Raw genomic sequence first — 11,893 nt, 5'->3', positions numbered from 1 at the left:
CGTCCGTCACTTTTTTTTCAGTATATCAGTATAGTTCTGCCAAAAATGTATGGATATAGACCATTTTATGCTTACATGAAAAGAATTTTATCATATGGTTTATTTTAAATGGCAGACGTACAGTACAAACGAGGGAAATACGTTTTTGTCTCTACATGCCAATGTGAGTAGAAATTAAAGAATGAGCCATACAGTATTTTGCATCGAGCCCTACGTAACTTAAATAACCTACAATTTTAGTATTTTCTTGCAAGTATTATGTATGTGTAACATTTTTCCTGTGAGGTTATCAAAAGTAAATTATGTATTAAACCTATTTAGATTATATAAATGTCTATTAAATGCTTGATGTCATCTAAAAGAATAAATGAAGATAAAAAATGAAGAATGAAAACATAAACTGAGCCGAAATGTAAAGCACATTCTACATTAAAATATGGTAATGGGTACAATTTGGATTATTTTGGGATGTAGCATGTTCCCACATAACCCATATTAAAGCCTCAATCAATGCGACTAACGGTGTACAGTAATTACTGTTGGAATAGACTCTTTTTTTAATCGTGAACGGGAACTGGGCAAGCAGTGAGAAAATGTATATTAAATTCTCAATAGGAAAACTACAGATATAAAGGTATTAACTCAATATGCAATTAATGTAAACGCACTACATGTTATATGAGGACGTACAGTACCAAGTGGAATGATGCTTCGGTGGGTAGGACACCTCCAACGGTTCGAACCCAGCTCAAGCAGCCTCAAGATAAGCTTATGTGAACTGGTGTCTTAAGATCGCCCGGAGTCTGTGTGTCTAACGATTGATTGGTATTCTGCCCAGGTGTAACCCTGGTTCAGACAGTCCTCCAGCCTTGTTTTGGGAAGAGTTGAGTTGCAGGAATACTGATGTTCGATTAAAAATGTAATTTACATTTGGCAATGCATGATGAGTTTATTCTTGCTTACACAATACTGGAGATAAATTAATACAAGGTTTGAAATCATTCTCAGGAAATCACCCTCAATTATAATTCAGTGGAACTCTGGACTACAACTTTTATCTTGATAAAATAATTGTGCATAATGTTCAGCTCGACTAATAAAGTATTTACTGTATGTATATATTGGCACTGGGTAGAAAAATTACTTGAACATTTCTCCTTAAAAAGAGTAGAACATTTCATATTTATTTAAATGATCAAAATGATATAAACACTAAAAATTTAACAATTTACTCCAAAATGGCACAGAGACAACAGAGTATCCATCATACCACTGCATGCATCTTTATTCCCAGCCTTCATCCAAATGTTCCATGAAAAGTCAATAAAAATTTCCAAAAACTGTTCAAGAAAAATCTACAACCAGCAATAATAATATTGTAGATAACACCCTGAGCGCACTTGGGGAGCGTTTGACTTTGATTATTGCATAAAAAACTTTGTTTGGCAGTATGGATATTTATTGTGTCCTGTACAAAAACTCTACCTGGGTGGAGGATGTCATGGAGCAACAACAGACCACAGTGTCATCTGCAGGTCACGTGCTGCAATGCAGACCAGAAATTGTAAATATCCTTCCTTTGGAGAGTAAGTGTTCAGTCTGACATTTCTACCAAACTTGTCTGAACCACAGGTAAAGCACATCCCATAACAGCTTTATTGTTAACAGAGGGGAGGTTCCCACATTCACAATCTGAAAAATACAAAAGCTTTTTGTATTGTACATTTGACAGTAAGAAAGTATACAAGTCAATGGGATCAATTTAACTTTTCACTTATCATTAATACACACAAACACACATACACATATGCATAATGATTCTGAGGTAGAACCACAATTCCTGTGAAAAGTCAACCTCAGTCCTAGTACCATGTTTCAATTTAATGTCTTCACAGCTAAAATCTAGAGCTAATACGTAACCAAAACTGCAGGCCAAATGACCATACTCCTACAACTTTTTTTTTATATAAGTAATACTTAAATATTTTTTGCGTTTCTTTCACAATTTTACTTTTTATTATATTGCCTGCTTGGGCTGCATCTAATTATGTTATAATTCTATCTCTCCATTCCACATCAGTTCAGTAATACGTTAGTCCTTCTTGTATTAAGGGGCAATTGTGTTCACAATGTAATATCCATCCATCTATTCATTTCTGGTACTGTTTACCCAGTGCAGGATTGCCCAGAATATGAAAACAACAGTAAATATCCTCACTCTTGGTTGCTGAATTAGTTCTTTTGCTCACAAGGTGCTTTTTCAGAATTCGTATTTTTTAAACTCTAGCTGGTTTCAGCTTTTGGTGCAGTAATGCAGATTATTCATCCAGTGCTGCAGGAAAAAATGCAGTTATGCTGTGCAAGGAAAACATGTTGTGGAAAACAGTCAAAAAGACCCAGGAAGTGCAAAAGTCCTGGAGCTGCAACCTGCTGGCTCAGAACAGAGTCCTGAATATCCCACGTTTAACATGTGCCTGACTGTACTAGTCCTATAGGTTGACTGATACTTCAAACAATGCAAACACATGTCAGGCATTGTTTATGAAAGCAATATTCCAAAATATTTTAATGTTAATATTATTATATATTTCACAACCTAAAATTATTATTTTTATTTATCCCTGATGTTTAGCCCCCAGATTTAAAACTTAACACTATATTAAGTTCTGCAAGGTCCTGTACAATACAAAGAGGAAACTGGAGGAAAACCAAAGTGGACTGAGTGCAATGTTCTGTGTGAAGAAAAAAAAATTCTGCCCCCAGTCAATTATCTAGCCATAAATAAAGTATGACCCGCATGGATGCTATGTTGGCTGCACACAGTCTCGCTCCAGCTCCTCAAACCCCCCCCACTCGTCCATTTGGGGGATCACAGACAGGGCAATGACAGGATCCTCACAAACTACAAAATGTAAAGAAAAAATCCTTTTCAAACACCTATAATCTGTCCTCCTCTACCATCACGCATGCTGTATATTGACAAGTAAGCCAGCATTAACCCTTTTATTCTTTTGGCCAATAATAATAAAGTGGTTTTACATTATTCTCAGCTCACGGTGTAATTGTATTATCCCAAACACTCATTTACAATTGTTATTTTAGTGGGAAGCATGGGAATAGCAAACTGTGTCTCACTTTCACACAATGGTGTGCATTTGGCTTTCAGTCATTCTTCCTTTTTTATTTTATCCCTATAGCGGTCAGCTCTTTAGCTAGCTTCAGTTTTCTTAAATTGACCTTACTTTGTGTGCGATGTCTTGAGTCCAAAGAATGTAAAACCTTCCAAAGAATGTAAAAGACTTCGACTTTATCTTGACTGATCTCTCTTAATGGCTTCCAGAACTTGACTTTCTCTCTGCCTTTATACTGACATAAATATTTTTTTAAATAAATGAAAATGGAAATTGGTGGGTGGCTGAGTGTGTCGCAGACTTGGAGGTCAACCTGGGGTTATACAGCCCTAACTGGAATCTCCAGAAGGAGGGGTTGCTGCGTCTGAGCTGGCCTCATCCGGCTCATTCGTAGGAAGGAAGACTCGTTGTTCATCCATGCGTTTTGCCTGGACTCTCTGGATAAGGCTAAAGAAGTCCTCATCTGGCACTGTTGGGGCTTTGGGACCCAGATCAGGTGGGGAACACCTCTGGTCATCGATTCTAGAGGACTGAAAAGAGTGAGAGAAGAACATAATAGTGAAACAGGAAATGTACACACGTAATACCTTAATGAAAAAAAAAATCACATTATTCAGTGTCATTTACATGGGTTTAAACTTACACTAGCAATACTGCATTAGGGTAACAGAAAAGAGAGAATGTATGATTTGTCCCAGGTGTTGCTGGTTCGCCGATTGCTCTTTTATCCACAACTTTCCTTTAGTCTCTTATGTAGTGAATAGCAATTTGCAAGAAGCGAGGCAGCATCCTTCCAAACACGGGGCTCTTCGTTGTCAGCCCTTACAAGGACTCTTGTTCAGCATAAGCACAACAGCAGCCATTCTCAGCAGCAGTACCCCAAAATACACACAGACCAGGGAATGTGGGGAGGTCCCATTGCAAACAGCAAGTTACCCACATGGTGAGAAGTTACACCTTACAAAGAGACAGGCAAAGATCAGGCAAGGATGGAGTACAAACTCAGGTAAGGGCACACATGACAGTCGGGTACACGGTGCAGCTATTTACGTAATGCGGACAAGCGTTATTTATGAATAGCATGGAGCATGCTGGGAGAAGTTATTGAGCTCCGCTACACGGAAGGCAGCTCACGGATACTACTATAGCTTTATGTGCCTGTGGATGGTCTGCAAATTCTTAAGCAAAGGAGAGTAGTTCAGGTCCAGAGAGTAAAAGGCCAGAGCCAGATTTTGCCTCAACCAACCAGTTGAGTACTTTGCAACTGTGATGCTTTATAATCAACTGGTTGTTTGAAACAAAATCTTGATATGGACTTTTACTTTCTGGACCTGAATTACTCACCTCTGGTCTTAAGGCTCAATGTACACACCAATGGGAGTAACTCTCTCCACAGAAACCACAGAAACGCCTCGTTTGAATTCCAGCCCTTACTTCCATGACATTGTGAGGTCACCTTGTAACACAATCATTACTGGCTGCTTAACTGCAAGGATCTGTCTGCAGACTGCAAAACAGGGACAGAAGGTGTCAGGCAAGCTGACCAGTCAGAGCACACTGGGCTCATCAGGTGAGCAAATGAGCATAACAGGCTCCATTTAAGGGTATTCATGTTATGTCCAAAACAGCTTCAATCTGGTCATTTTCTAATTCAGTGGAAGGTTCAGACTTGATTTGATCAAGAGTTTATTTGCTTGTTTTTCTTGCAGTCCATGATATGCAGTCCATGAAGTGTTTGCTGTCAGGGTCAGCTCCTGTTCCACTCTGTGTCCCTTCCCCGTTTGGCCAGCAGGTGTCGCTGGTCATCCCGTCCCTCGTGTTGTCAGTCTTTGTGTTTTCCCTGGCACCCTGTTAGCCGCATAGCTCAACTTGTTGAGCATGTGGGTGTCTGTGATCTCTTCTGTTCCATGTTTGAATCCCACCTCCTCTGTTTTTGTAGTTGTTCCCTAGTGTTTCATTGTATGAGTTTTTCTAATTCCTGTGTCTTCTGATTTGTATTTGGTTTTGGTTAAATTCTTTGTGCCTGTGACTGTGCTTTTATCTGTCTAATTCCCCAGTGTTAGATTCTGTTTCCTTGGTTAGTTCTTAGTTTCCCTGTTTTAGTTCCTCTGAGTTTATTAGTTTCATCTGTGCCCTGTTTTCCCAGTCTTTGTTAATTAGCCTCACCTGTCCAGTGTTAGTCTCGTTACCCCTTAGTACTTTAGTCCCTGCTTCTGTTTAGTTCCTCAGTGGTTCATTGTTTGAGATGTTTGTGATAGTTGTTAGTGTAGCTTTTGATATTCTGTTAGTAGCCTGTCTGCCTGCCTGCCCGCCCGCCCGCCTGCCTGCCTGCCCGCCCTCCTGACCCCCTTTGTAAATTTAGTCTTTGTTTATCCCCTTTTGTTTGTGACCCCTCGTGCTCCTTTTGGTTTTGTTGTGTTCGTAGTGTTTTCTGTTTTGTTAAATAAACCGCTGTTCTTTGAGCCGCAAGTGGGTCGTCCACCTTTGTGCCACCAGGCAGTCTCATCCCTGTTCCAAACCCGCCCAGATTCATGGCAGTTTGCCGGCACTAATGATCAAAGACATCAATACTGTACCAGTGCTGTGTCTTCATTGTATCTCACATCCATAAAGTGTCTCTGGAAATACCATATTCTAGGAATTTCTGATCTATGTTCTTAGTGATATGTCAGTATTTTTTCCAGGTCCTTGACTGATGACCAATCTTCACTAGTGGATCCTTTGCTGCATCCCTGTCTTACTCTTAGATCAATAAGGAAACACTTAGTTTCTCCATATTATATCCTCACTGTGGTTTCTTTCCCAGTGTAGAGATTTCTAATAAGGATAATGAGATGCCCTAGAATTTCCGGAGAACAATCCAGTTTGACATCGTCAAATACAATCAAAGACTTTGAGTTAATCAATGAAGCTCATTGACCTCCTTCTGCCATCCCTTGTTTTTTTTCAGTTATCCATCGTGTGTCAGCAATGATGTCTCTTGTTCTTTAGCCTTTCCTGAATGCTGTTTATGGAGCTCACGATTCTCTTTCTGTGTAGGGCTCTAATGCGCGTTGAATGATCTTTAGCACAATGTTATTCATATGTGATAGGAGGAAAATTGTGCAACAGTCTGCACATTCTGTCAGCTGTCCTTTCTGTAGTATTGGAACATAAACTGATCTCTATAGCTCATAGCTCCCCTTTTGAGGGAAGTTTCCTCACTATGAGGGGGCAGGAGGCCTGTATCAGTATAAGAAAAACCATAACAATGCAGAGAACATTGCATACTCCAGGCAGCAGGTCCAGAAAGTAAGCCACTGAAATCAACAGAAAACACATCAGCAAAAGAAAATCCTGAAAATCATCAGGATCATCAGCAGTGGCTGAAAATACCTTATACCTTATCTTATACCTTATACCTTATCTTATACCTTGTACCTTATACTTTACCTTATCAATGATGCACAAGCCTGATCACATAATACTGCAGAAAGGCTGCACTGTAAGAACTTAGAAGCTTGTAAAAAATCCCTAGCCCTCACCTGGCACTTGACGAGCATGTTGAAGAAATCATCTCCTGGCTCCTTGGCGTCAGTCTCCCCACACAGGTGACTCAGGTTGTTATGTGTGATCTTCAAACCCGGCAGGTTTCCCACGCTGGCCCTCTGGTCGTCCAGCCTCCGACTCTGGGAACTAGCAATGAGGTCGAAGAGCTCCTCTGTTTGTGATGAGGAAACGTTGGAGCAAGATTCTGCAGACAAGAGAGAGAAGTATATCTGATAATGCAGTCAAGCAAAGTAGTGAACCTGATCACTGAATGCCAGCTATGAACTTCTGGTCAAAGTATATAAGTAAAGATTTACGAAAAGACAAATTCAAGTGGAAGCCATTTGTTTTCAGATGAAGAAAGAGCAGATGACAACTGACCCTTCACATTGTCCACCAGTGAGCCCCGACTTGAAGCAGTCTTTCCCTTCTCCCAGACCTGCTGCTCATTGAGATTGCAGCGCTGGTCATCCATGCGGCTGCTCTGGAACTTGCTGAGGAGGTCAAAGAAGCAGTCCTCATCTGAGGGATCCCGGCCCAGCTTCTGAAAGACAACACATTTTATATTGGAGATTTCTAGTCAACCAAATGGACATTTATCTCACACAAAGACTTCAGTGTTGTTCATGTGATGCTATATGTTATTTTCACATTGTCTTCACATAGTTTTATTTATTGGCTAATCTGTATCTAAGATTTGGAGTCTTATAGAGCCATTTACCCAAAAGTTGGTTGAGTTGGTTGAGGTTCAACTGGTTGAATCCTCTGTTGAAAAGAAGCCTACAATGTGGTCTGTTGAACACAGATCCACCATAAACTAAAGATTCAGCAGCGTGTAGTATTCTCCTTGACCCTACATTTGACTCCAGAAGTGGAAATCTAGGTCAGTGCAGCATGCCTGAAGTCATTGTCATTGGCTGACATTGAAAAGCATTTGGTTCGTACGGCCCTAGGGTGCCAATATATACAATGTGCTCTGAAACATCTAGGGCACACATTAATCATTTTTCCTGAAACCACTGATCTGAATAGCGCTGTCTCTGTAGAAATGATATGAATTAGACTTTTTTTGCCTTTGATTTTTTAACTGAAATTCTGCAGTATTTGCATGTTTGTGTAAAATGAACAGTACAAGCATACATTATATAACATGATATTTTTCGTGCTTAGTTGTGATTATTCCTTGGTGACTGTGTTGTGTGAAACGCCTTTATGGCAATCTGTAGAAACTACAAACATTTTGTTTAGATGATGTTTAGACCTATTCAGGAAGAATGTCAATAATGGGAAAAGTAAAGCAACTTGTAAGAATAAAAAGTACAGACATGAACTGGAGAGATGACAAAAGCAAAGGATTAGCCATCTAAAGTGGAACTCTGTAAAAGCCTATTGGACGACAGGATGCTTCCGAGTGTGTAGTAACAGTATCACAATGGAGCCTTGTCATATCAAAGATTTGTCAGAAAGTGTATATACTCTACCAGTATAAAATGTTACTCTTTCATCTGAAACCCTTTATTCCTACCTCTGCCTGCTGTCTCTGCCGTAAAATGGGTATATTTTGCCTCTACACATAAGACTGAATGTTATACATTTGAGGTCTACCCTTGTATTCTATGTTTGTAAACCATAAGCTACCCAGGTAAAGAATTTGGCTCCAAACTGCAGTACTTCTGGAATTGTTGGTATTTATATGTCAATCATTACTATCCTGTTTTATTTTAATTCACTTTAGACATTCCTTGTTTTGTGTTGCTATGTAGCTGTTGCCTAATATGCATAGTAAGGATTGAGATTCCTTTGAATTTTTTATGTTTAACATTTTCCACTTGGTTATATCGCTGATCATGCTATTATTTAAAATGCAGCAGAACTGGCCATATCATTTTGATGCTCTGCCACAACATATGTCATTTTGTTGAGCTACTCTTGTTTTGAATATCTACCATATTATAAAATGCCTGCTAACATGTGCATATTTACATCACCACAGATTAGGGAAAGGTAATTTATACAGAGACAGAATATAATGGTCCATCAGAGCATCTACCAGCCGGTTCCATTTCCCCTGTGTAATGTTGTGTGACTTTCAGTGTGACAAATAGCCTTTAGCGAGGAGGGGTGTGTTTTGGAGAAGCGTATCGTCTGCCCTTGGTCTGTCCTGTCGCATATGGAGCAGCATCTCGAAAACACAAATATAAGAGGTGAAAACGCGGGCAGGAATACTGGGGGGAGACTAGCAGGCTAGCTTTCATATTTTTACGGAGAAATAAGGTGTAATGGTGTCTTACAGGTTAAAAAAAATTTGCCTGATAATTGTCTTAATATTGAATTTACTCTGTGAATGGATTCACCATCATTTAGCCATCATTGACCCGGCTTACTCAATTATACGCTGGATAATAGAATCTGTTAACTATAAATATATGCATAGCAGTTAAGTAATGTCATCTCACCTACATTCAATAGCGGTAGAGAATCAAAAATTATAAATGGGATCTTTAATTTTTTAACTCAGACAGAAATAAATATGCAAATAGGCAACTGTAAAGGCCCTTTGGTTTTATGAAATTAGATCCTGGTCTAATTTGACTGCTATGTTCTCTAAATTAGGAAACACATGGACAATGTGCTAAAATAAGTGGCTAAGGGATCTCAGAGAGCCTAAATCGGGCACATATTCACAGCTACTGTACCACCATTACACCTTATTAGCTTCTCCAGTGGGTGCTGATGCTGTACCAAAAGTCAGGGGTCGTCCCTTTGGCAGAGCAAAATGCAAGCTATTTTTTGAACACTTCAAACACTCCCTATTTCAACCCAATAGCACAGAATGTCCACTGAGTTGAAGCATTTGTTTGAGGCATTTGTGCACTGAATTAAATTAAATTTTATTCAGTAAAGCACAATATTTTTAAGAGGAGAAAAAGTCACAAATATTGGGGAAAATCATTCCATGATCCCTTCAAATAAAGCAATCAAGAAATTGTGTCCATAAGTGCATGCATTACCCATCACAGCTACAATTATCATGAGCAAATGAGTCTCTTGATCATTCCTGACTGTGGCTTCGGCCAGAGAATTGCGGTCAGATGATCTGATCGCCGGAGGCAGGACACCCAGAATGGGCTGATGCAGAAAATTGGATCAGCAGAACAGATCATTCTGATGCATGAAACCTTCGGGCACGGTGGCAAGCCGGACATCTGGCTTCGGTTCATTGTCAAATTTAGCAAACAGGCTCCATGGAGGCTAGTTTGCAAATCCTTAAAGTCATTTGGCAGTTATATCAGTGCTAAATATCTTTATTTTAAATAAATAAAACATTCAGAGCTAGGATAGGGATTCGTAAATTTGTAGTGACATTTCTAGTCCAAGCATTCTGGTCTGTGCAAAACTCATTCCCTAACAATCTTTCCGTAATCTTTTTATTTCTCATAAGAATATGATGATTGATACACTTCCAATTTATTTAAATCCTAAATCCTATTTACTTAAAATCATGCATATGTCATATATAAGGCATTATTAAGGGCAGGTTATATTAATAACCAAAAAAATTACAGTAGACCATACATATCGCTGTCTTTATAAGACAAACCAGGGGGAAAAAAAACATAAAATGGTACCACAGAAGTAATTAAAAGCACATTTTTCATACAAAACGTTTCAATATTTGCTAAGCATAATACAGAACAACTAAGACCTGGTTTGCAACAATCCAATTTAAGTGCAATCAAACATGCCAAGAATCATTATTCCTATAAGAAAGATGAAGAAGCATATATCCTCTCTACAGCAGAATTAAATTATGCTCCCATACTCTAAGATACACCTTTAGAGCGTAACAGGTTTTTTCAGTCAAAGACTTATTGTATCACCCCAGCCATGAAACAAGAACCCAGGCTAATAGATATCCCAAGAGATTGTGACAGATACTATTACAGGAAGTGCAGGAAATCAATGCAATACTAACGATAGCCACTTTTCTTAGCACATTGTCCTGTTCATACACTACAGTAGATGCAAAATGTTGGTGTACAATACACAATGATAATTAAGTCTGTCCTCCAAATGTCATTCATTTGTATTTTATATTTAAATGAATGATAAATCTGTGTTTTTTCAAGGACAGAAAGCCCCTAAACAGCTGCCAACTATTCAGCTTGCATAACATTTTTCTCTGAAAGCTATAATTATAATTAACAGTCTATAGGTGGAATCACTCATATATGTCTTTAAAGTACTGTATGCCCAGAGAATAAATGCAAAGAAGAATAGGTAAGCAACAGTAATGAAATGTCAAATAACACAGAGAACACATGCAAATAATTAAATCAAAGTATAATAAAGAACCAACATAACCTTAAAATAACAAGTCACGCATACATCTAGCAGAAAACAATTCTTGCCCATAAAATTTAATTCAATTAATATTTCCTCATTTTCTTCACAATTACAGCCTCAGATTAAAAACAAATATCTGACACACATGTGATAAAAAGCAAAACAGTCTCATGTAAGAAGACTGACCAGCACAGCAGCTGACAGTGGGCACCTCCTTTGGTTCCTTCAGCCTCTGCACCTCTTTCCTAGCTGTTGCCCAGGTTCCCACTGTGGGAAAATGTCTCATTACAGACTGAGGGGTTTGTCTATCAAGATCCCATTTCTGAACCAAGGGAGACATAGGGAGGGAGGCGAGAGAGAGGGAGAGGGAGAGAGAGAGAGGGAGAGAGAGAGAGGGAGAGAGAGAGAGAGAGAGAAATTGGGGGCTGCAAGCCACAGGAGGAAAAGCAGAACCACTCAACCACATAAAAAAGCCCAGAGACAAAAATCAAAGTATCGCCATTGTTACCACACCCTGCAGCCCAAACCCTCAAAGGGGGTGTTAAAGGGGGTGTTAAACTTAAACCAATCCAAACTTCATCCTCTAGTCCTAATAAAAGACCTTGACCGTTCCTACTTCAGTCCTCTGCTTCAATAATCCAGCTCAAAGTGTCCAGAACCCAGTCCCATTAGTTTTGTCCCACACATTACTGGAGAAAGAAGAACAGGCAAGGGGTGTGTTTGAATGACAAGGTTCAGTTCCAGAGTCCCCCAGTTTAAATCATTGTCTCTATAGCAGACGGTTCACGTTTTTGTTTCCAAAAAACATGGACTGTTTGTGGGTCCTTGAGAACCAGGCTGGGAAACACTGCTCTACAGGAACAGGAACAGGAACTCTGTTTCCATGT

The 11,893-nt window shown here is 39.2% G+C and overlaps 1 protein-coding gene across 3 annotated transcripts in view; it reads right to left on the bottom strand.

The window, feature by feature from the left end:
- Positions 1–1,163: 1,163 nt before the first annotated feature.
- Positions 1,164–11,893, bottom strand: part of LOC111842693 (G-protein-signaling modulator 1-like) — a 32,394-nt gene continuing 21,664 nt past the window's right edge. For all 3 annotated transcript variants that reach the window (XM_023809595.2, XM_023809593.2, XM_023809596.2), the window contains 3 exons: positions 7,041–7,203; positions 6,656–6,864; positions 1,164–3,661 (listed from right to left, as the gene is read on the bottom strand). In XM_023809595.2, coding sequence (XP_023665363.1) covers positions 3,461–3,661; positions 6,656–6,864; positions 7,041–7,203 — 573 coding nt within the window. In that variant the 3' untranslated portion in view covers positions 1,164–3,460. The remainder of the gene's footprint in view (positions 3,662–6,655; positions 6,865–7,040; positions 7,204–11,893) is intronic.

This window comes from Paramormyrops kingsleyae, chromosome 2, assembly GCF_048594095.1.
Source record: "Paramormyrops kingsleyae isolate MSU_618 chromosome 2, PKINGS_0.4, whole genome shotgun sequence".
NCBI classification, from domain to species: Eukaryota; Metazoa; Chordata; class Actinopteri; order Osteoglossiformes; family Mormyridae; genus Paramormyrops; species Paramormyrops kingsleyae.
This window is presented reverse-complemented; position numbering and strand designations above follow the sequence as displayed.